Source organism: Cetorhinus maximus, chromosome 1, assembly GCF_964194155.1.
Source record: "Cetorhinus maximus chromosome 1, sCetMax3.hap1.1, whole genome shotgun sequence".
Classification (NCBI taxonomy): Eukaryota; Metazoa; Chordata; class Chondrichthyes; order Lamniformes; family Cetorhinidae; genus Cetorhinus; species Cetorhinus maximus.
Genome location: NC_135879.1, coordinates 67,767,063 through 67,792,647, shown reverse-complemented (window position 1 = coordinate 67,792,647; position 25,585 = coordinate 67,767,063). Strand labels below are relative to the sequence as shown.

Genomic DNA, 25,585 nt, shown 5'->3' with positions numbered 1-25,585 from the left:
AATGAGGCACAGTTATAACCTGCTTATGTATTTTAAGATATCTTGTGAATTCTGAATGGTTCTGATTTGAATCTGCGCTGATTCCAAACAGCAGGTCAATAAATGAGGTTAAATTGGCCATTGACAGGTCGGCGGGCCCGCAGCTGATTTTGCTGCACCCCCGCCTTCCTGAAAATTTAAATGGGGCGGGATGACATTGGGGGTTCTGCCCGACATCATGCCACGTCATTTTACGTGTCGGCGAGCGGGCCCCGCCCCCTGCTCGCCGACAGCAAAATTCTGCCCTTTGTCTTTCCTCAGCATTATACCGTAATCACAGCACAACAACAACAAATTTAACATAACGAAACGTCCCAAAGTATTTCACAGGGGTATTATAAAACAAAGTATGTCACATATAGATATGTAAGGTCAGATGACCAAAAGCTTAGGCAAAGAGCTAGGCTGTAAGGAGTGACTTAAAGGAGGAAAATGAGGTAGAGAGACAGGGGGGTGTACAGAGAGTATTCCAGAGCTTGGGGCCTAGGCAAATGAAGGCACAGCCACCAGTTAGTAATTAAAAACTGAAGCAATTAAAATTGGGGATGCATGAGAGGCCAGAATTAGAAGGCTGCATGTGTCTCAGAGAGTTATGGGACTGCAGGAGGTTACAGAGATAGGAAGCGGCAAAGCCATGCAGGGATTTGAAAATAAGGGTGAGAATTTTAAAATTAGGACTTTGCTTAATCGGGAGCCAATGTAGGTCAGTGAGCACAGGGATAATAGAGGATTTGATTTAAGACACTGGCAGCAGAGTTTTGGATAACCTCAAGTTCATGGAGGGTAGTATGTGGGAGACCAGCCAGGAGTGTGTTAGAATAGTTGACTCTAGAGGTAAAGAAGGTGTGAATGAGGGTTTCAGCAGCAGAAGAGCTGACATGGGGCCAAGTCGAGTGATATTGTTGAAGTGAAATAGGTGGTCTTGGTGATGGAACAAATATAAAGTCAGAAGCTAATTTCAGGATTATGTGACACCAAGGTTGTGAACCAACTTGCTTAACTTCAGACAGTTGCCGAGGAGAGGGATGGAGTCAGTCACTAGAAAACGGAGTTCGAAGCAGGGACCAAAATCAACGGCTTCAGTCTTTCCCTAGCAGCTTCCAGCAGGAACCCTCTTTCTTGAGCATTCTTTAGCCCAAGAAGGCAATAGGCATCCCTTCAACAAGGGCACTGCCTGCACTCACCAAATTCACCCCTCTTCCCTTGCTGAGGTCTGCCTGACTGGGTTTTGGTGCCCCCAGGCCACAATTACCTGGTTGTGAGAGCACATGTCTATCGAAGCTCCCTCATCCTCCAGATGCAGTCCCAGCAGTGGCCATCACTCCTGGTTGCTAAGCTGCCAGTCCTCTGATTGTTCGGTAGCTCCTGGGAGTGGGTGGCTGTCCTTAATTGGACTGGCATCTCTGGAGGCTGCCATTAACTGGCTATCAACGATGAGATGTGGCCCTGGGTCACTCTAACTATGGCTTCAACCCCCACTTTTGGGCCAGACGGTGGGACCCCTGCCACAAGGACTAAATTCAGCCCCATATGTGAGGGCATCAGTTGAGGATAGGATTGGGCTTGGCTGTGATGGCTACATGGTCCAATGGACTGCTGACACAAACTCCATCAACTCATACAGGAAAAGAAAGAATGGCTTGTATTTATATAGCACCTTTCATGACCTCATGGTGTCCCCAAAGACTTTACAGCCAATTAAATACTTTTTAAAAATTCATTCATGGGATGTGACCATTGCTGGCTAGGCCAGCATTTATTGCCCATCCCTAATTGCCCTTGTGAAGGTGGTGGTGAGCTGCCTTCTTGAACTGCTGCAGTCCATGTGGTGTAGGAATACCCACAGTGCTGTTAGGAAGGGAGTTCCAGGATTTTGACCCAGTGACAGTGAAGGAACGGCGATATATTTCCAAGTCAGGATGGTGAGTGCTTTGGAGCAGAACTTGCAGGTGGTGGTGTTCCCATCTATCTGCTGTCCTTATCCTTCTAGATAGTAGCGGTCATGGGTTTGGAAGGTGCTGTCGAAGGAGCCTTGGTGAGTTCCTGCAGCGCACCTTGTAGATGGTACACACTGCTGCCGCTATGCGTAGGTGATGAAGACAGTGAATGTTTGTAAATGGGATGCCAATCAAGCGGGTTGCTTTGGCCTGGATGGTGTCAACCTTCTTGTGTGTTGTTGGAACTGCACTCATCCAAGCAAGTGGGGAGTATTCCATCACACTCCTGACTTGTGCCTTGTAGGCAGTGGACAGGCCTTGGGGAGTCAGGAGATGAGTTACTCTCTGCAGGCTTCCTAGCTTCTGACCTGCTCTTGTAGCCACAGTGTTTCTATGGCTGGTCCAGTTCAGTTTCTGGTCAATCGTAACGTTCCGGATGTTGATAGTGGGGGATTTAGCGATGGTAATGCCATTGAATGTCAAGGGGTGATGGTTAGTCTACCTCTTGTTGGAGATGGTCATTGCCTGACACTTGTGTGGCACGAATGTTACTTACCACATTGTTAGCCCAAGCCTGGACATTGTCCAGGTCTTGCTGCATTTGAGTATGGACTGCTTTGATATCTGTGGAGTCACGAGTGGTGCTGAATATTGTGCAATCATCAGCGAACATCGACACTTCTGACCATCTGATGGAAGGAAGATCATTGCTGAACCAGTTGAAGATGGTTGGGCCTAGGACACTACCCTGAGAAACTCCTACAGTGATGTCCTGGATCTGAGATGACTGACCTCCAACAACCACAACCATCTTCCTTTGTGCTAGGTATGACTCCAACCAGCAGACAGTTTTCCCCCAATTCCCATTGACTCCAGTTTTGCTAGGGCTCCGTGATACCACACTCAGTCAAATGCTGCCTTGATGTCAAGGGCAGTCACTCTCACCTCACCTCGGGAGTTCAGCTCTTTTGTCCATGTTTGAACCAAGGCTGTAATGAGGTCAGGAGCTGAGTGGCCCTGGTGGAACCCAAACTGGGCATCAGTGAGCAGGTTATTGCTAAGCAAATGCCACTTGATAGCACTGTTGATGAACCCTTCCATTACTTTACAGATGATCAAGAGTAGACTGATGGGGCAGTAATTGGCCGGGTTGAATTTGTCCTGCTTCTTATGTACAGGATATACCTGGGCAATTTCCCATATTGTCGGGTAGATGCCAGTGTTGTAACTGTACTGGACCAGTTGGCTCGAGGTGCGACAAGTTCTGGAGTACAAGTCTTCAGTATTATTCATGGAATATTGTCAGGGCCCATAGCCTTTGCAGTATCCAGTGCATATCACATGGAGTGAATCAAATTGGCTGATTACTGGCATCTGTGATGCTGGGGACCTCCAGAGGAGGCCGAGATTGATCATCCACTCGATACTGCTGGTTGAAGATTTTTGCGAATGCATCAGCCTTATCTTTTGCACTGATGTGCTGGGCTCCCCCATCATTGAGGATGGGGATATTTGTGGACCCTCCTCCAGTGAGTTGTTTAATTGTCCACCACCATTCGCGACTGGATGTGGCAGGACTGCAGAGCTTAGATCTGATCCGTTGGTTGTGGAATCGCTTAGCTCTGTATGTCGCTTGCTGCTCATGCGATTAGCACACAAGCAGTCCTGTGTTATAGCTTCACCAGGTTGACATCTCATATTTAGGTATGTCTGGTGCTGCTCCTGGCATGCCCTCCTGCACTGTTCATTGAACCAGGGTTGATTCCTTGGCTTGGTGGTAATGGTAGAGTGGGGAATATGCCGGGCCATGAGGTTACAGATTGTGGTTGCATACAGTTCTGCTGCAGTTTATGGTCCACAGCGCCTCATGGTTTCCCAGTCTTCAGTTGCGGGATCTGTTTAGAAGCTATCTCACTTAGCACAGTGGTAGTACCACACAACACGAAGAGTGGTCCTTGTTGCAAAGAGGGAAACGCCCTCTCAATTTGAACATAGTATGCTCACTAAACTCCACTGTGATAATGACCAGCTAATCTGTTCCAGTGATATTGATAAATATTGGACAGGAGACCAGCCAATGAATTGGGCACAGTAACAAACTCCTGCCTGTACCAAGCATAGATCACCCACTTTCTGCTGCTGCTCACAGCTACTCCTACCAGGAGAGCTGCCTCCTTAAAACAACTCGAAAAAAATCAACCTTTGAATAAGACTAGACTTGGCAAAATGAAAGCTATTTTCCCCATGGTGAAGTAAACACGCAGAATAAACAGACATCAAAGGCAGATGATTCTATGTGGGTTAAATCTTTTATAACCATTCAGCTGGGAGCAGAATTAGAGATCAAAAGGATATGTACTGGGAAAGATGATCAAACATACTACAGGCACAGCAGGTTCCAATTCTATTGGGACCATTACCATTTTAACAATAGTATGCAACATATGGTGGTTGAATATATAAATTGTATTGTTGAAATTATAACATGGAGTTTTTAGTCAAAAACCATTTGAAGTCACAGAGTATCATCTTTTTGTAAGACTCCAGACCCCAAGAAGACTCATGGCATCAGATCAAACACAAGCAAGGAAACCTCCTGCTGATTACCAGGAACCGCCCTCCCTCAGTTGATGAATCAGTGCTCCTCCATGTTGAACACCACTTGGAGGAAGCACTGAGGCTGGCAAGTGGGGGGAGAATATACTCTGGGTGGGGGACTTCAAAGTCCATCACCAAGAGTGGCTCGGTAGCACCACTACTGACCAAGCTGGCCGAGTCCTAAATGACATAGCTAGACTGGGTCTGCAGCAGGTGGTGAGAGAACCAATAAGAGCATACTTGACCTCATTCTCACCAACCTGCCTGCCACAGATGCATCTGTCCATGACATTAAGGATACCCTCCAATGAGTTGTGTGGCACTACCACTGTGCTAAATGCGACAGATTTCAAACAGATCTAGCAACTCAAGACTGGACATCTATGAGGCGCTGTGGGCCATCAGCAGCAGCAGAATTGTACTCAACCACAATCTGTAACCTCATGGCACGGTATATCCCCCACTCTACCATTACCATCAAGTCAGGGGATCAGCCCTGGTTCAATGAAGAGTGCAGGAGGGCATATTAGGAGCAGCACCAGGCATATCTAAAAATATGGTGTCAACCTGGTGAAGCTATAACACAGTACTACTTGCGTGCCAAACAGCATAAGCAGCAAGTGATAGGCAGAGCTAAGCGATCCCACAACCAACAGATCAGCTCCAACAACACTCAAGAAGCTTGACACTGTCCAGGACAAAGCAGTCCGCTTGATTGGCACCATATCCACAAACGTTCACTCCCTCCGCCACTGACGCACAGTAGCAGCAGTGTGTACCATCTACGAGATGCACTGTAGGAATTCACCAAGGCTCCGTCAACAGCACCTTTCAAACCCACGACCACTACCACCTAGAAGGACAAGGGTAGCAGATAAGTGGAAACACCACCACCTGGAAGTTCCCTACCAAGTCACTCACCATCCTGACCTGGAAATATATCGCCGTTTCTTCACTGTCGCTGGGTCAAAACCCTGGAACTCCCTTCCCAACAGTACTGTGGGTGTATGTACATCATATGGACTGTAGTGGTTCAAGAAGACAGCTCACCACCACCTTCTCAAGGGCAATTAGGGGTGGGCAATAAATGCTGGTCCAGCCAGCAAAGCCCACATCCCATGAATGAATAAAAAAAAAGTTTTACCACCGTCAATTGTATCATCATGGGAGTAAGAGCATTAAATTGTGCAGAGCAGACATATTAGGGGAGAAATTGAGCTCTGTAGCCCCTGTTCTTTTCGGCAATATGCAGCTTCCAAATGCTTGAAAATGGTATCTGCAATGTGTGGTGAATGGAAAGTGGGTCGGACAGCATCTTGGAAAAGGGGTTCGTGCAGCATGCACCTGGTAACTGCCTGCAGCATACAAAGCAGGCAGATTATGAAGTCAATCAGTGTGCAATGCTGATTTGATGCCAGCTCTGCCATTTTCAAATGAGGTGTTCCAGCCTACAACGTCTGTTAACCTCATACAGCTGAATACAATGTTAAACAGCATGAAGGACTATCCCCTCCCCGCCCCACCTCGGAGCAGGTTAGTTGCTGGATTATGTTTTCTGGTTATTGATGCAATTGTACATGCTTTTGGAGCTTTTCTGAACTGTTTAATAGTTTCCAGGGAGTAGTTTGGCTGGTGCCGAAGGACTTCTTCATAGATTTAAAAGCTTGTATTGAAACAGGTTGCTTCCATGCATTGGTGACCTAGTAGACCTTGGTCTTGGAATTGATCATGGCCTGGAGAATGAAGAGAGGTCACACAGAGCACAACAAGCTGCTAGAAGAGGAAGGAGGAGGAGGAGAAGGGCTCTTAGCTGGAGGCCATATCCATTGAGAGTCTTTAGGGGGCAATTAGGTGACCTGAACTTCAATGAGGACCAATGCATGAGACTAATGCCAACCGCTCCAGCCACAACAGCAAACACAAAGCAGGGCAAGGACCACATTAGATGTGGCTGTCAAGATGACCAGGGCTCTTAGCTTTTCTGGTTCTGGCTTATTCTGGGCTGCTGCAGGAAATAAGAACATTTTGCAGTTGTACTTGTAGTACAGTGCTGCATAAGGGAGGTCACTGAAACTCGCTATACAAAGAGAGTCAGATTCATCTCATTTCCTCCTGCCAGAGACATGCAAGCAGAGCAAGCATGAGGGTTTGCTCAGATTGCAGGCTTCCACCAAGGCCACCAGTGCATTATCAGAAAATCTTGGTGCTCCCTCTCATAGAACCATAGAAGAGTTACGGTGCAGAAAGAGGCCATTCAGCCCATCATGTCTGCACCAGCCAAAAAAAGGTGAAAGAAACTAGCCACTCATTTCAATCCCACTTTCCAACACCTGGTCTGTAGCAGGTTATAGCACTTCAGATGCAGATCCAGGTACCTTTTTAATGAGTTGAGCATTTCAGCCTCAACCACCAACTTAGGCAGTGAATTCCACGTGCCCACCACCCTCTGGGTGAAAAAGTTTTTCCTCATGTCCCCTCTAATCCTTCTACAAATCACCTTAAATCTATGCCCCCTGGTAATTGAGCCCTCAGCTGACTGCCTGTCCCAGAATCCTCCTCTCACTCTCTCCTCTTGGTGTTACTGACTGGCCGCCTCAGTGTGCTCTTTTCAGACTCTCCTCTAGGTGCTGCTGACTGCCTGGCTTGGGGTCCTCCTCTCACACTCTGCTCTAGGTGCTGCTGACTGCCTGTCCCTGGGTCCTCCTCTCGCACTCTCCCTTGTATGGTCAGCCATTTTTTAATCTTTCACAACATAGGGCAGAATTTTTATTTTGGCATGCAGGCGCGTTCCTGACCTGATTGGACGCGAAATCACGCAAGATGATGTCGGGTGAGCGTCTGATGTCATCTCGCACTCACGTGATATTTTGGCCAGCGGGCGCACACAGAAGCTGGAAGAATTCCCGCCGAGAATTAAGAGGCCAATTAAGGTAATTAAAGTTGCAGTTGTCTCTGATTTTTCATGGTCTGTCCAACCCTACGATTAGCAGATGGGCGACTCGGCCAGGCAGACTTTGCATTTTTCATGAAACTTCATCCAAGGGCAGGATGAGGTTTCCTTTATTAAATGAAAGAAAAAGAAAAATCTCTGGACAGCTTTTTTATCATGTATATGTTCAGGTGACTGATTGTGATGCTTGCACATTTTTTTCCTCATTTAAAAACTTTATTTAATGCTTTTCAGGTCGACAGCTCCTTAAGGCAACTCTCTGCCTTCAGGGAGCTTCCTGTCAGCACTCGCCCTCTTCCTGCTCCCGCCCCAGCAGCTCTGAGGTTCTCAGTGCGCGCTTCACGCTAGCTGGCTGTTAATTGGCCAGCTAGCCGGAAATCGTGGCCGGGGGCCGATCATAGTGAGCGGTCCGTTCCCCAGCCGATCCCAGACCCGCTGTTCGCGCCCGCCCGCTGACCTAAAAATTCTGCCCACAGATTCAGTTCACAAAGGATTCCCACCACCTATTCTAGCCTTGGTGTACCTCTCCTTTAAGTAGCATTAGGCACTCACAATATCAGACCCCCTAAAGATGTGCACAGACAATGAACAACAAGGAGCTGGCTGCACACAGCAGTCATTGAAAACTGCAGGCAGCACCAATTTACTGTGCTGCCTACAACGGAAACAGACACCGATTAATCATGCACTGCAATCGCCACGTCCATTTTTTTGTATCATAACTGATTTAACCCTAAGTCTGAAATAAGGACTGTGTCAGCTGTGGCTCAGCTATGCGCTTGCCTCTAAGTTTCTGGATTCAAGTCCCACTCCAGCTTAGCACAAAAATCAAGGCTGACACTCCAGTGCAGTACTGAGGGAGCATTGCTCTGTCAGAGGTGCTATCTTTTGGATGAGGTGTTTAAATCGAGGCCGCTCAGTGGATGTAAAACAGCATGAGGCACTATTTCAAAGAACTGCAATATTTATCCCTCAATCAACATCACATTCATAGGAGTTTGCTGTGTGCAAAATAATTTCCCTGTTTCCCGGATTACAACAGTGACTACACTTCAAAAAGTACTTCATTGGCTGTAAAGCACTTTGAGACATCTGGTGGCTCTGAAAAAGCATTATATAAATGCAAATCTTTCTTTCTCATTGTATACTTTCATATATTCTTACCTAGACATGATAACTGAAATTAGTTTGTGTGCATATAATTTAATTCCCTCTAACAATGTTCTGTGAATGTCACCTTGCATTGATCTCAGCTGTTAATTAAAAGAGAAACCTACAAGCAATTCAACTAGTAGTATTTATATTTAAAACTATATAAAATTAGATGATTGTTTATTGTGCCCTGGGGCGATGCAAGTGTCATCTGTCACCATCAATAATGGGAAAAGAGAGATCATTAATAGTTCTGATTTCCAAGTGCATGCAGCCCTCTACTCCAAGCAGACAGGATAATCTGGCAATAGCGCAGAAACATTACTGAATAGCAATACTAATCACTGCTCATTTGATCGCTGTATGAAGCTCCTCTTCCCAATAAAAGTACATCGATACTCTATCAATGTAATACAAAGAGAAAATGCTGGAAATACTCAGGAGGTCTGGAAAAATCTGTGAAGAGAGAAACAGCGTTAACATTTCAGGCTGGTGGCCTCTCGTTTGAACTGAAAATTGTTATAGATGTAACAGGTTTTAAGCAAGTGCAAAGGCAGGAAAAAATGGGAGGAGTGGAAGTAACAAAAGAGATTTAATGAATAGCCAGCACCTACAGTCTGAAAAAATGAGAGCAAAAGTTATTACCTGAAATTGTTGAACTCAATGTTGACTTTGAAAGGTTGTAAAGCATCACATTGAAAGGTGAGGTTCTGTTTGTTGAGCTTGCATTGTGTTTCATTAGAAGAGCATAGAAGGCCGAGAACAGAGGGGTCAGAATGAGAATGGGAAGAAAAACAAAAATGACAAGCGACTGGACGATCAGGGCGACACTCGCAGACTGAACGAAGGTCCTCGGCAAAGTGATTACCCAAGTGTTTGGTCTCTGCAACTTAGAGGAGACCCCATCGTAACCAATAAATCTTCAGCTCTCTGCCCGAAGGCAGGTGTGACTCACAGCACTATGACTTCCACCACAGTTTGGGCAAGGGGGCAGGTCCCGAGTCTACCCCAGCCAGTACGGGGATCGAACCCCATGCTGTTGGCACCAATCTGATTCACATCAACTGTCCAGTCAACTGAACCAACCGGCCCCCAAGGAGTCTAAGTTGCTCTGGCAACATACACTTTTCTATGCATGTTGTAGCCTGGAGCTATGGATAATGTTGGCAGAGGTTCCAGTTTCTTTCCATCACATGACTGACCAGGAATCTCTCCAGCTCGCTATTGGTGTATGTTGGAAGGATTTGCAAGTTGATACTCAATCTGTTTGGCCGGGTTATGAACAGCCCTCCCGTGGCCATCAAGTCCCGGAGTGGAGCTTGAACCCAGAGCTTCTGGCTCAGAGGCAGGGATGATACCGGCTACGCCACAAGACCTCCTAACCAATAATACAATGTGCAAACTTGAAAGAAGTACATATAAATCGCTATCACACTCTCGCACTGATCTCTCTCTCCTTCGCCTCCTACACTGTTCTATTAAAGTTCAAGGAACAGCACCATAGCTCTGAATTAGACACTTTACAACCTGCAGACTCAACATTGAGTTCAACAATTTCAGATCATAAGCCTCTGCTCCCATTTTCCAGAAAACAGATGCAGGGCAATGATTCTGTGTTGCCCTTTACACCTTCCCTACACCCATCTTTAGGTGTAGCCTGTACTTATCCCATAATATCCCCTTTTGCCTTGCACCATCATCATTTAATCTTTGTTATTTAATCCAGGCGGAATCATATCTCACAAGGCTGATGTTTTCTTTTACAAAATGGAAGAATCTTGCATGATCTGGTCATCTGGATGCTAACCTGGGTTTTTTTTAAAAGGTCATAGGTTCACCTTGGAACTGTCAACAAGTGGGCCTCTTCCAAGAAATCACCTGACCTATATGGTGCTTGAGAGACAGATGTTTGTTTGTCTTGAACTGCAAGGCACTTCAATTAATGAAAAGCTGGAAGACAAAAAGGCAATCACATGGGAGAGAGGAAAAAACTTAAGTTGTGAATCTGCTTGTTTTGAAGGCGGTCTTTTTGGAGAACAAAGTGAGGAAGGAAGGCTACCTTGACTGGCTCCCTCTCTCTACCTTGCTTAAAATTGTGTGTGGCTGAGTGTGACCAGTCTGCATTTGGACCTGCAAAGCTGGACCAGTTGGTGAGAACTTCCAGGCATCCACCGGTCTTCACATGGGAGAACTCCAGGTCGACAGCGTCAAGACCCTGCGGACTTTATCCTTTATTTTATAACACCCATCCTCCAAAGCCCATTTCTGCACAGCTTTCTTCTGGCTGATGTGCGGGTGGCGGAGCCCGCACGTCAGCACTTAAAATGTCGCGCACTGACATTGCGCGAGCGTCCCGACATCAGCGCGCGGCATCGCGATGTTTAGGTCGGCAGGCGCGCTATGTAGCACAGCGCGCGCCAGCCATTAATTAAATGCCTTGTTAAGGTCCTTAATTCAGCAATTGACGATGATTTTGAGGAGCCCATGCGAACTTCGGCTCGCCACATGGGCCCAACGGGCAGGCGGGTAAGTGATTTTTTAACAAACCTCATCCACTGGCGGGATGAGGTTTGTTTTCGGATTTAAAAAAATTTAATAAAGGCTTTGTGTACTTTATTAACATGTCCCATCTTGTGTGACATTTTCACATGAGGGGGACATGTAAATGATTTTTTTATTTTTCTATTTTAAATGTTTCACGGCCTTTTAGCAATCTCCCTGAGGCAGCACTTAGCCTCAGGGAGATGTGCACTCTTTCACACGCATGCGCGAAAGAGCACACTCTCGCAGTTGGGGAATCCCACCCCCACCCGCACAGGGAACACATAGCACTTCCTGTTGGGCGGCACGCTAGGTGGGCCTTAATTGGCCCGCCCACGTAAAATGGCGGCAGGGCCCGTTTCGGCGGCGGTGATCAGCGGCCCGCCCGTCACCGAGTCGGTCGGGCCCGCCCGCCCATCAAGGGCAGAATCCTGCCCTATCTGTTTGTCCCTTGCTTGTCTGTGTGTGTGTCTGTGTGTGTGTGCTGAGGGAATTCTTTAGGAAGAGATAGATAGTTATACTTCCCAATTACAATTGTGTGTTAACCAGTACTAGCAACTTGTTAAAAGAAGTTTGTTTAAAATAAATTAATCATACTGAGTTTTTGAAGGAAGCCTGGTCAGAGTCTCTTTTCTTCTGGGTACTAGAGGTATAGGTACAAAATTGGCCATTTTGGTGAGAAAATTAAGCATTTAAAATAATGGTATGGCCTGAGGAGTAGTGGGGCTTGACAATTCGTGCACTCCTCCCATCTTGGTCATAACAATTCCTCCTGTCTTCCACCCTGTGACAGAGCTTCACTTTTGTTCTTTCCAGTCCTATCACCACTATTCCCCAACATCAACCCATTTGCCTCTGTGCTTGCTTAATTTCGGGAACATTTTCCAATACTGACTAAAGATTACTGGCCTGAATCTTTAGCTCTACTCCTCTCTCCATAGTTGCTGCCTGGTCTGCTGGGTATTCCCAGCATTTGTTTGTTCGTATTCCAAATTTCCAGCATCCACAGTATTTTATCTTTGCATTCTATCAATGCAGCTAGACATTGTTGACAGCAAAACTTGTCTTCCTGTAGACCAGAAGAGGTCAGTGGCAGAGAACTTGACTCAGTCAATTGTATTAGCTATGACTGAAACAGTCGAGGCTGGGACATAAGATGCATCGAGTAATTGACAAATATCAATGATGTAATCTGTCATAAATTGTAATTACCATGCACACTGCTGTACAGTGAGAGCTAAGTGGTTGGTACTTGGTTTTCTTGATCTTCCCAATAGGAATTTCTTCAAAAAAATTCATTTTCTACTCTCACAACCTGGCTTATGAGCCACCACAAAAATGTGGTGAATATCCACCTCCAGGAAGTCATGAAGATTATTTCTGGGAAATGAGACTACCACAGCTCAAGTGGCTTCCTAGCATATATTGAACCACTTCATGCCCACAGAAAAAACATCCTCCTGAAAGAACACCACCGGTTGACAGCTAACAGGAATGTGGACAATCAACAAACAAAATTGACAGTGTCACGACTCACTGGGGATAGTGTAGAATCAAGCCCCACTGCTCCCCGAGCCGTGACAAATGTGAGAAGTTTAATCAGCCCACCTAATTACCCCAATTCTACCTAACTGTTTAATTTAGGTTAAAAGAATATGAGCACCAGATTTGTAAACTTAATAAGTAAATAACTGTTTGTTAAACAAATTGTCTGTAACCAGTGGCAAAAGAAAGAAATATGAACTGCTAACTTTTAACTCTATAATTTAAACTCTACCCCTTCTTAAACCCCTATACACAAACACACACACACACTCACATGACACACACACACACAACACACACACACACACACTCACATGACACACACACACACACACACACTCACATGACACACAAAACATGGATTTTAGTGGTGAGATAAAACACTTCAATAGCACCAATCCGGAGTTCAGGATTAGAGGATTGAGTTGGATTTCTTTCTTCCACATTCCTTGCAGGTTGTTGTGGCTGACATGAGGTGGTCTCCCAGTGCTTGCAGTCTGTGGTTCTCTGGTTGAAACTTGCTTTTAATGTCTCTACTGGTGATTTTTTCCTTTTTTCTCCTGACAGGGGTTTCTCAAAGAAAGCAGGAAACAGCGATGTGAGGATTAGCCAGCTAGCTACTATGGCAGGATTACTGGAGTCTTACAAAACACAGGAGAGAGAGAGGTTTCAGGTCTTTCCTCTTTTCAGGCTAGGAGCTGATCGACTGCACTATCCTCACACAGAACCTGGACACTTGGTCAGGAGCCAATCAAAACGTTGTCACCAGGCAGTTCCCTTTTAAACCAGGTGTCCTTTCCAGCACCATTCTGTCTAACCCAACACACACAGTTCTAGGAGATACCAACATTGTAGATTTTCTTCTTCCTGCTCGAATAAACATCTCTTTTAAACTGCAGCCATGGTAGGTTTTAAAGCCACAGTCCAATCGTAAAGCTACAATCCAAGAAAAAATAAAGACATGTTCTTTACATGCCTCTACCCTTAAAAAGATGAAACACCATTTAACAAATACGTTTCATCACAGGGATGTGATACATAGACAACAAACACGAGACTTACACTCATTCATCCATCCTTGCCCCTTATACAATCTTAAGTATTAACTGATTTCAGTAATTTACACCTGAGACAATGCACCTTTATCTTTACCAGCAATGTAAACAATCTTTACATTGAATGGTTGAAATAATTGACTCCATCTAAACAGTCTCGCATTTCGAGTTTTAAAAACTTCGCAATGAATGCCAGAGGATTATAGTCAGTGTAGATTAGCGTTTCTTTGTTATCGTCCTCTTTTTCTGTTCTTTATTTCTGTTCCTTTGACCTTCTTTGCTCCTACTTCTAATCCTTTCCTTGCTTTTGGGTTTTGCTCTTTTTTTCTTGATCTTTACTCTTGCCCTGTTCCGCATCATTACTTTTGGATTTAACTCAGTTTCCTTTGTGTTTTTGTTCCCTGCCTCTGCTGCTTGAGTTTGCATGTTTTTCCCTTTCTTTACTTTTTCTTTTATCCTGTTTTTACTTCAAGATTTGTCCCTTTTCCTTCTATTTTTGTCTTTACTCTATTCTCTATCTCGGCTTCGAGGTTTTGATTTGGCCCTTTTTTCTCGCTCTCTGCTTTTACTTTGTCCTTGGCTTTTCAATTTCGGTTTGGCCCATTTTGCTCTCTCTTTGCTTTTACTCTGTTTATGATCTCTACTTCTAGATTTTACATCTTTACTGTTAGTCTCCTCTGGATCACGTGCTGGATTTTGACTTGACTTGTTTCTCCAACTCTTTCCCATTAGTCTGCTCTCGTGCTACTTTACATGCTCCTGTTTTCATTTGGGGTAAGGGCCCTACATAAATCTACTAATACCTGACTAAATGTTTCTTCAAAAACCGGTATGGGTATTAAAGGTGCTGATTTGATTATATGTTGAGGTTTACCTACTACCTGACATGTATGACATGTTTTACAAAAATAGCACTATGAAGTCTTGGCCAGGTAGAATGCCTGTTTATAGATGTTTGAGCTTTCTGTGTTTCTACATTCCTGCCATGGAAATCTCACGTGCAACTCGCAATATCCCCTTACGATATTTGGGCGGTACCACTATCTGATGGTCAACCGTTCATTCCTCATCCGCAGGTCTGTGAGGGTGTCTCCACTTTCTCATCAGAACTCCATTTTTAATGTAATAGCATTCTGGAACTCCTTCTGCCTCAACTTCAGTAAGAGCTGCCTGTGCTAACTTGATTAACTCAGGATCTACTTTCTGAGCCTCAATTAATGAAGACCTACCCAACACTTCCTTTGAATTATCCTCACCCTTAAATAAAGTTTCGGCTACTTTAACATCTGCTCGTGGTATTACTTTGACCTCTGCTGATGGACTTTGTTTAGCCTTTGCTCTGGTCACCACACACAATGGAAAAATACCAGGAACCTGTTCTTATAACTGCTCATCTCTTTAGCCTCTTTTGGACTATAACCTTCACTCCTGCCAAATCATTCCCCTGGAGTAGATCCAGTCCATCCACTGGTAACTTCTTAACCACTCCTACAACCACTGATCCAGGCAACAAATCAGACTCCAATTGTACTTTGTACAATGGAACTGGGATATACTCTTATCCCATTTATCAATACTTAATTTCCATTGAACTTTCTTGAGGGAAAACTAGGTCCTTCTCCAGCAAAAGATTTTGAGTAGCTCCTGTGTCCCTTAATATTGTTATGGGTTTAGCTGCATCATTTGATGAAAAAGGGGTTATCTTCCCTTTAGACAAAAACCCTTTATATCTCTCATCTGCCTTATTCACTTCACCTGCATTCACAGCAGTGTTTACCTCCAGTCCCTTATTTGTAGTTAAAGCTACAATTTTATCCGTGGCATTTTCTGTTTCATTTCCCTTTTCAAGCTCATTCTTATGAACTCCAATAAGGCCCATTGGCTTCCCTCACAACTTCCTGCATTCTGAACGAATGTGTCCCACTTTATTACACTTTGGCCTTTGAGTTTCAACTCCACCCTCAGTACTTCCTTTCTGGTCTAGGAAGGAGATCTCAAAGTATTCCCATTCTTCACCCTGGCTACTCGCATTCCTTTCACTCTCCCACTTTCTATCCTTTTCAAATTTATGGGGGTGATGGAAAAAAGTTTAGTTTTATGGATCAGCTCATAATCGTCAGCTATTACTGCTGCCTGTCTAGAAGCTGCAACCCTTTGGCATTCCACATGGGTTCTTATTACAGAAGGTAGGGAGTTTTAAAATCTGCTAAGAGAATGGTCTCTCTGAGAACTTCATAGATAGTTTCCACTCCTAATGCTCGTATCTATCTGTCAAAACTGCCTTTGCTTAACCCTTTCAAATTCAATGTAAGTGTGCCCAGGCTGTTTCCTTAAATTACTAAATTTTGTCTGCATGCTTCAAGGACCAACTCATATGCACTCAAAATGGCATTTTTCACCACATCATAATCCCTAGAAAACTCCTCTGACAGTGAGGCATAAATTTCCTGTCAATTTGTTTTGCATGGGCAATGTCCAGTTTTCCTTTGGCCAGTTCACCTGTTTAGCTATCTTCTCAAATGAAATAAAGAATGCTTCAACATCCCTTTCTTCAAATTTTGGAAGAGCTTGTACAAATTCAAACATCTCCCCACTGGATTCTGATCAGGAAACAAGTCCTGCCTCAGCTCCTCATGTTTCTTTTTTAACTGCCAGCACTCTAAGCTGGAATTCTCTGTCTCTCTCTTTTTCTCTTTCCTCCTTTTCTAACCTCGCCATCTCTAATTCCCTCTGGAGATCAAAGTTTTCGCATTTCCATTTCTTTTCTTTCTCTCTCCTGCCTTTCTGCCTGGTCCCTTTGGAATTCCCTTTATCTTTCTTTTTCTGCTTGTTCCCTTTGGAATGTCCTTTCTCTTTCTGCTGCCTCTGGTTCCAATTTTTTCATTTGCAACTGGACTTTAAGCTCATTACAATGAACCACCTGCTGAAGAACTCAGTCTCTCAGGTATTCCTTCCAGTTTTAAATGCTGTGCTATCTCTTCGATTATCTCTGCCTTCCCAGCTTTGGCAAGAAACCCTACTCTTAATTTACTTGCCAATTCGATTAACCTGGCTTTTGGGATCCCTTGCAAAGTTGTCAGGGTCATTTCTTCCATTTGCAGGAAAGCTTTAGCAGTTTCCAGTGTCATCTTATTTTTGATAGTACAAACCTGGTGTTTCCTTGTAGCTTCATTACTTACTAAATCTACACCCAAATCTTTGTTGTCTTGTTCCAAAGTATCCTGGACTAGAGCCCCTAAACGTTGTCACGACTCTCTGGGGATAGTGCGCTGTAGTATCAAGCCCCACTGTTCCCCGAGCCGTAACAAATGTGAAAAGTTTGATTAGACCACCATGTTGCCCCAATTCTACCTAACTTTAATTTAGGTTAAGAGAATATGAGTGCCAGGTTTGTAAACTTAACAAGTAAATAACTGTTTATTAAACAAATTGTCTGTAACCAGTAGCAAAAGAAAGACATATGAACTGCTAACTTTTAACTCTATAACTTAAACTCTATCCCTTCTTAAACCCCTATACACAAACACACACACACAAACACACATACACTCACATGACACACAAAACATGGATTTTAGTGGTGAGATAAAACATTTCAATAACACCAATCCGGAGCTCAGGATTAGATGGGTTGACTTGGATTGCTTTCTTCCACATTCCTTGCAGGTTGTTGTGGCTGACACGAGGTGGGCTCCCAGCACTTGCAGTCTGTGGTTCCCTTGTTGAAACTTGCTTTTAATGTCTCTACTGATGAGTTTTTCCCCTTTTTCTCCTGACAGAGGTTTCTCAAAGAAAGCAGGATACAGCGATGTGAGGATTAAGCAGCTAGCTACTATGGCAGGATTACTGGAGTCTTACAAAACATAGGAGAGAAAGAGGTTTCAGGTCTTTCCTCTTTTCAGGCTAGGAGCTGATCGACTGCACTATCCTCAAACAGAACCTGGCCACTTGGTCAGAAGCCAATCAAAACACCGTCACTAGGCAGTTTCCTCTTAAACCAGGTCTCCTTTCCAGCACCATTCTGTCCAACCTGGCACACACTATTCCAGGAGATAGCAACATTGTAGATTTTCTTCTTGCTGCTCTAGTGAACATCTCTTTTAAACTGCAGCCATGGTAGTTTTTAAAGCCAGAGTCCAATCTTAAAGCCACAGCCCAAGAAAAAATAAAAATATGTTCAGGCAGACAGTGGCATGGACAGTTAGGGCAGCGGAAGCAGCTGACAACTGACTGAACAAGTGGGCTGGGCAGGCATTCAGTAGATGGGCATGTAGGCAGCAGACAAAATGAACGAATGAGGAGATGGACCAACTGGTACTGGGAGACGCAAGTATTAGAACCAACCAGACAGGCCGATCACACAAACTGTGGAACAGACTCAAGCCTGAACAATAAGGGGACCAGCCACATAGTCAAGCACCGAGCTTGCTATACGGCCACTTAGGTGAACAACAACTCGTACAAAATAGTCGGATAAGCAAGAAACAAACAACTTGCTTTCTAGCTGGCCTGGGCAGTGTACTTAGACCAAGTAGATAGATAACCAAAAAATAGGACCGCCAACCTTTAATTAACTTCACAAAAATAATTATGCACCAAATAACTGCACAATCATAGATTGAACAACATGCGGCAATTACTGATCTGCTCGCACCAACACTATAAAACTGTTTTTGAAATGATCAGTTACTTTTAAACTGGGTCTGGTGATCTTTACTGTAATCACAAAGAGAGTATCCCTAGCTTGACATAGATCGCTTAGTATCAGTGATCATATGGTCAATTTCCCCCACCCACCGCTCGCTAAGCAGGAATGGTGAAGCGGGGATAAGATGGTGGCTGAGGGTGTACTCATCGCATGTCTCCAATGTCTCATCATTCTCCACCTCCAGCATTTTTATTTACCTCTCTCCAGGGATGAAGACCACTCACCCCAGCGAAGCAGAGACTGAACTTAAATAAAAGTGTCATGCCTCGATTATGTCATCAAGGTATGCATGCCATTTTAATTATGGACCTGACTATAGCCCCCACAGTAAATGTTGATGGCAACAATGACCCAGGGCCTGGTGTGTTTGTATTTTTATAAATTGTTAACTGTTCCTTGTGGGTCCCGATGGACTTTCCGGGATCCTACCCAGACCCAACAACCCCTATCTGAGGAATTCTCTTCCTCAGAAAGCAGTGGAGGCTGGGTCATTGAATTTATTCAAGGCAGAGTTAGACAGATTTTTGATAGACAAGGGAGTCAGGAGTTTTGTGGGAGCAGACAGGAGGGTGGAGTTGAGACCACAACCAGATCAGTCATGATCTTGTTGAATGGAGGAGCAGGCGCGAGGGGCCGAATGGCCTACTCCTGCTTCCAATCTGCCTTGATGGGGACAGTTCCTATGGGACCTGGTGGTTCTCAGTCCCCCACAATTATTTTGACTCTGGTCTGGCAGTGATTACATCCTTCACGTCACCATTGGGTGAGAATCAAAGTCAGGGCATGTGAATGAGCTAAAATCTCACAGACCTCATGCTCCAGGGATTTGGGGGTGGGAGGGGAGGCTGGTGATGAAGAGGCAGATGGTTGACAAAGCTGCTTTTTTCCCACCCTGACTTAATATTGGCCAGCATGTGACAGATTTTTCCACCAATCATCATCCACAGTCTAGCCTTCTGAACATCAGAAGGAAATAATATATCATGATTAGTACCAGATATAATGGTTTTAAGGGAGTAATGTAAGATCTGTATGAATGTTCTTATGGTTGACAATGATGAACTATTCAAACAAAGTTGCAACTTGAACAGGAAGGAGTGAAAGACTTTATAATAGCAAATGGAACAGCATTGTGTTACCTGGATACAGTGAAATGCTAAGAAATTGTAAGAAGTATGCTTAAAACGTTACATTTAGCAGCGTTTTCAAATTAATTCATACCCTTTCAATTACAGGGTCCCTTTTTGAGGGATTCTGGGAACGCATCAGGTTAAGAGTTAAAAGAGACTGGGAAGGTCAAAGTTAATTTTAACTTCGCATGAATCAACATTCTCCAATACTCTCCAGCATAGTGTTATCTTTTAGACAGAGGTTGTGTAGGACAAAATTAAATTACCCAGGGATTATAAAACCAATTCTCAATTACTTCAAGTTATGCAAGTTGTTATTTCTGCTTATTCTGGAATAGATAATGGACTAGGATTCAGTGGCACATCTCTGGGACACCTTCTGGGCACCACAATGTCCTCTACCCCAGCTCTGGCCAAAGGAGGCCCATTATTTTCACTACTGCAGCTTGGGAGGCAGTGGCAGAGGTGGACAGTGCCAATGTTGCACACAAGAGGTCAGCCATCCATTGCAGAAATAGATGAATGATCTTATCTGTGCTGCCAGGGTAAGGAAACCATCTCATCACTCTAAATTTACACACTCATAAGGACATCATACATTCACTGGCATCTCACTCACTGCCAGCTCAAGAAACATCACTACTCAATCTGTCACATGCTACTCTGTCATTGGATAATAAGATCATGTGATCTTCTATTATAACATTCTTCTTAAAGGTATATTACACATCAGATTACCACAACAGGTTATCTCAAGCTTCGAGGAAATTCTAATTGAATCACGCTGCAATGGACATATCAGGACAACACACATCTTGGGAATTAACACACCTTGTTTAAAGATCACCCCACACACAGAATCAGTGGACTCCTAGGCTCTGAATCTCCAGGTTTGTAAGTTAACAAAGGAAAGCTGATGAGACCAGTTATCCAGAAGTTTGGTGTGAAAAACCACCATCTATCCCTAAATTGTAGTTATGGCTTTGTACTTTCAAATCATTTTGGTTGGATGATGCCAGCATTAATCATGTGATCAAAGCCACCTTGAGATAATGAGTTTTATCTAAAGACTCAGAAGAGATCTGGGCAGTCGGAAGGCAAACACTGAAGAGACAGCAACTGCAGGAAAAGTAGTATCATCTTTGTCTTTTAAGAACTGGGAGGCTGTAAAGTCTTTAAAAGCCTCTCAGCCTGATTCCAAAATGCCATCTGGAAAGAAATTGGACCTCCTGATAAGGAAGCCACAAGGAAGTGGCTTCATGGTGCACTGAGAAGCCAACTCTTTGAGGAAATCCTACAATAATGCTGATATTCCACTCCGGCGATTTGAACTCATCTAATCTACAATTCAAGAGTGAAAAAAGACCCCTATTACCGAGCCTGCACTGACTGATCTCCTACAGCAAGCTAATCACATGAACTGTTAACTATTCTTTTGGTTTAACACTTGTAGAAGTGCACTATCTTCTTTAATTATATCTTTACTGAGTGTGTGGCGTGTGAATGACATAGACCGGGATTTTCCATGACCTTCCACGGGGGATACGGCAGGCCAGCCACAAATCCACTGATTTTTGGCAGGACAGGAAGATCCTGGCTGTGGGTGGGGCCAGAAAATACTGGCCATAGTGTTTAAACTTTTTGGGGTGAGTGAATGAATAAATAATCTTCTTTATTTGTAAACCCATGAAAGTCTGCTGCTGTCCCTTTAAATTGAACACACACTAAAGGTGGTTTAGAAACATACACATCTACTTTTCAAAAACAACCACACTGACTGCAGACCATAAGGGAAGGGAATTGGGGCTTTCAGTTTATTTCTCCTCCCCTGTCCATAACAAGCACATTCCACATTCTCAATAAATACATTTATAGCATTGTTACACACAGCAACCAACAGAATTCTCCTCACATCACATGACTTCTTTAATTGTCATTTTCCTAACAATATTAAAGCAAACAATTGGTGTAGGTATATAAATATAGACAGAGCGTGTAAACAAATTGGTGTACATTGAAATTTCAAAAGAACTCACTGTAATGTTGTGATTGAGATGTCAAGTTTACAAACCTTGCCAAGCATCTCTGGAAGCCCCAAGACCTGGCCAACAAAGACACCAACACAGATGAAAATAGATGTAACCTGCCCTAGGGAGCCACGAATGTGCTTCTGTGAGATTTCACCCAAGTACATAGGAAGGGCACTGAGGGCAATGCCTGTAGAGAGAGCAGAACTTCAACATCAGATACCTAATATTCTGTGACACATCACTGCCAAACTATAAACAATATGCCTACAGTTAAACACAGCAACAAGCAAAACCTATGAAACAGTGTGCAGATTTGGATCTGTCTGATTGCCTACAATAAGACAACGATTCATTGCTGGAGACAAAACCATGCAGAGAAAAGGCAACATCCTAAAACATTTTACCTCAGCAGAGTTCTTCATTATATTGCATTTAGTCCACATTTATAAAATATTTGTCCTGCATTGTCTACAGTACATCTCAAATACTGTCCAATGCCTCACTAAGATATTAATTACAGAAAAGAAAGGTTAGAAATATAAGCAAGGATTTCCTTTTGCATGGAAAGAAATTGCATCTAATGTGATAATACACACAGCCCAGAAAGAGGCTGTTCATCCCAGCATGTTTATGGTCCAAACTCACCTTCCCCTAATCTTTATCATCAAACCTCATCAACATGTCCTTCTTTAACAAAAGCAAAATACTGCAGATGCTGGAAATCTGAGATAAAAACAGAAAATGCTAGAAAAACTCAGCAGGTCAGGCAGCATCTGTGGAGAGAGAAACAGAGTTAACGTTTCAGGTAGATGACCTTTCATCAGAACTGGGATAAGTTAGAAATGCAATAGTTTTGAAGCAGGTGAAATGCTGAATGGTGGAAGAGAATAAAAGGGAAAGTCTGTGATAAGGGAGAAGACAGAGGAGGTTAAATGACAAAAGAGTTGGTTGTGCAGAGCCAAAAGGGGTAGTAATGGAACAAGTAAAGAAACAAAATAAGGTGGCTAGAGGAGGTGTGAATGGCAGAATAATTAACAACTGCCATCCAAAAGGAAAACAAGAGAAAAACAATAATAAGACTGAAAGATGCAAAGAAAAGGAAGCAAAATGGGGCAGAGATTATGGTCTAAGATTGTTGAACTCAATTGCCCTGGACTGCCGCAAAGCGACAATCATTGTCGGATTGCCACCCTGCTCAAACTTTGCAATGCCCCAACAGTGCTCCTCATTTCTGGCTGGGTTTTTTGAGTCCAGCTTCCGGCATCAGGAGAACAGAAGATCTGGGCTGATGTTAAATCTGGTCGGCTGCAAAGTGACAATTCGAAATATGAGATGCTGTTCCTTGAGCTTACATTGAGCTTTATTAGAACACTGCATGAGGTGAGGTCAGAGAGGTCAGCATCTGAGCAAGGTGGAAAATTAAACTGACAGGCCACCAGAGGCTCAGGGCCATGCTTGCGGACTGAACAGAGGTGTTCCTCAAAGTGGTTACCCAATTTGCATTTGGTCTCCCCAGTGTAGAGCAGACCACATTGCGGGCAGTGAATGCAGAATGCTAAATTGAAAGAATTACATGTAAAAGACTGTTTCGCCTGGAAAGAGTGTTTGGGGCCTTGGGCAGTAAGGAGAGAGGAGATAAAAGGGCATGGCATGGTTACAGGGCAACTTCAGCTACACTTCCTCACACGCAGATTCATGTAATGATTCCATTCTCCCAGTTTCTCTGCCTCCGTTACATCTTCTCTGATGATGTAATCATTCACATGAGCTTCTGATATGCCTTCCTTTGTTTGCTCAACCAAGGACTCCCCCTGCCCCCACTGTGGTTGGCAAGGCTCTTGATCATGTTACCCAAATATCTGCTCTCACCCATTTCCCTCCCTCCTAGAACCATGATCGGGTTCCCCTTGTCCTTACCATCCATCCCACCAGCATCCATGTTCAACAGATCATCCTCCGCCATTTACACCACCACCAGCGTGATGCCATCACCAAACTCATCTGCTCATCCACTCCATTTTCAGCATTCCAATGGGACTGTTTGCTCTGCAATACCCAGGTTGTAGTCTCGCTCATCCCCAACACTCTGCCCCTTCCCACAGCACCATTCCATGCAATGCAGCAGCTTTTATATTCTTACAACCAAAGTGAATAACAATCTCCACTTTCCCACATTATACTCCATCTGCCATCATGTTGCCCACTCACTTGGTCTGTCTATATCTCTTTGTAGCCTCAGTGACCTCCTCACAGCTTATTTTTCCCCAAAACTTTGTAGCATTAACAAACTTAGATACATTATTCTCAGTCTCTTCATCTAAGTCATTAATATACTGTAGATTCCAAATAGCTGAGGGCCCAACACTGATCCTTATGGTACTCCACAAGTTACGGCCTGCCAATTTAAAAGTGTCCCAATTATCCTTACTTTCTGCTTCCTGTCTATTAACCAATCCTCTATCCATACCAACCAACAGTCTCTCCTGAAACTCTTTCGAGTTATCAACAGTCACAGGTTGCAACTCTTTTGAGTACAATCACAGTTCTTGGTTTCCGGGAGTGGGACATGAACCCACAACCCTCTGATTCAAAGGCGAGGGTGCTATGAACTGAGCCACAGCTGATCTGAACTGCTGATTAAGGTGTCAGAACAAGGTGGAAAGTACATCAGCTGCAGTTTTTCACTCATTAGCATATTGATCCAATGACTTCTATTGGAAATCAGAAATGTGCACATGTCAGATCAGGACAACCTGGACTCACTTATGATGCCATTGGTAGCAAATAATCTGCCTGCACTCACTGTCCAGGCTTTCACAAAACAACCAGCCCTTTCAGTATTGAAGGGCGCCCACAGGCTGTGGACCTATACAGTACTGCAGCAAGGCAACACATTTCTATTCTTCATTAAGTGAATAGAGATACAGTCCTGTCTGTGAACTATACATTCAAATATGAATAAGATCAGCATGATCTGATTCAACTTCTGATTACTCTCCTATCTCTGATTGTCACAGATCCAAAGTTTGTTCACTGTTGAAAGAGTAAGAAGCATTTTGTGTTATAATTGTAGCAAGATTAAATATCAATCTTTTAACATAAATTCAAGACGATATTGGCAAATGGTTATACATAGGACTGGGCAGTAGATTTTAGCATGACTTGACCATCTTCAGGGAGTCTTCACATTATATTCACTGTAGTAAGCTAACAAGGTTAAGTTGCCATTTTGCACTAACATTGGGCTACAAGTCATTTTGAATTCTGTACTTTATGATCACTCACATGTATTAATCAAGAACTACTGTATAATTAGTAACAGGCCAGAAACAGATGATCAAATAAGTAGTGAGCCTCAATATATACTTGAGAATAAATAATTAATCAAATAGTTATTAAGGTTGGATAATATTCTCATGTTTAAAGTTTAAAATATTAATTTGTTGCTGTAAAATTTGTCCGTGTGAACAGAAAGCATTCAGATACCGAAGGGAATTTGAGCCTCATTTGTCGTTGACCATCTGGGGTAGATGCAAAAGAATGAATAAAGACTATCCAAGTTCAGATAAAGAAAGATCATAAACTCTCTCATTGTTTTGCTCCATGGAAAATTAACCCAGTAACAACAAATGACCAATTGGCTCATTACAGCAGTCCTGATTCGAGATGAGGTAATGCTAATTCAAGGGTTAAAAGTGGGTTTTGGGAGCCATCTCGATTCTTGCAAATTTGGCAATAGTCGTGCAGGTCCGCTCCCTGAGGCAGGATTTTGGGAAATCGTTGGCAGTTTGGCAACCCGAGGAAGGTTCACACTTCTACCTGGCTCGATCACCCAACGGAAGTTGTGAAAGTTGTTCAGGTATTTGATAAGTGTACCTTTTTCCTTTTAAAATTAACTTC

The 25,585-nt window shown here is 43.7% G+C and overlaps 1 protein-coding gene across 2 annotated transcripts in view; it reads right to left on the bottom strand.

Annotated features, from left to right (window-relative positions):
- The window catches only part of slc2a9l2 (solute carrier family 2 member 9, like 2), a 461,881-nt gene that overhangs the window by 288,038 nt on the left and 148,258 nt on the right, over nucleotides 1–25,585 (bottom strand). For both annotated transcript variants that reach the window (XM_078541911.1, XM_078541919.1), the window contains exon 6: nucleotides 21,727–21,872. In XM_078541911.1, the coding sequence (XP_078398037.1) occupies nucleotides 21,727–21,872 (146 nt within the window). The remainder of the gene's footprint in view (nucleotides 1–21,726; nucleotides 21,873–25,585) is intronic.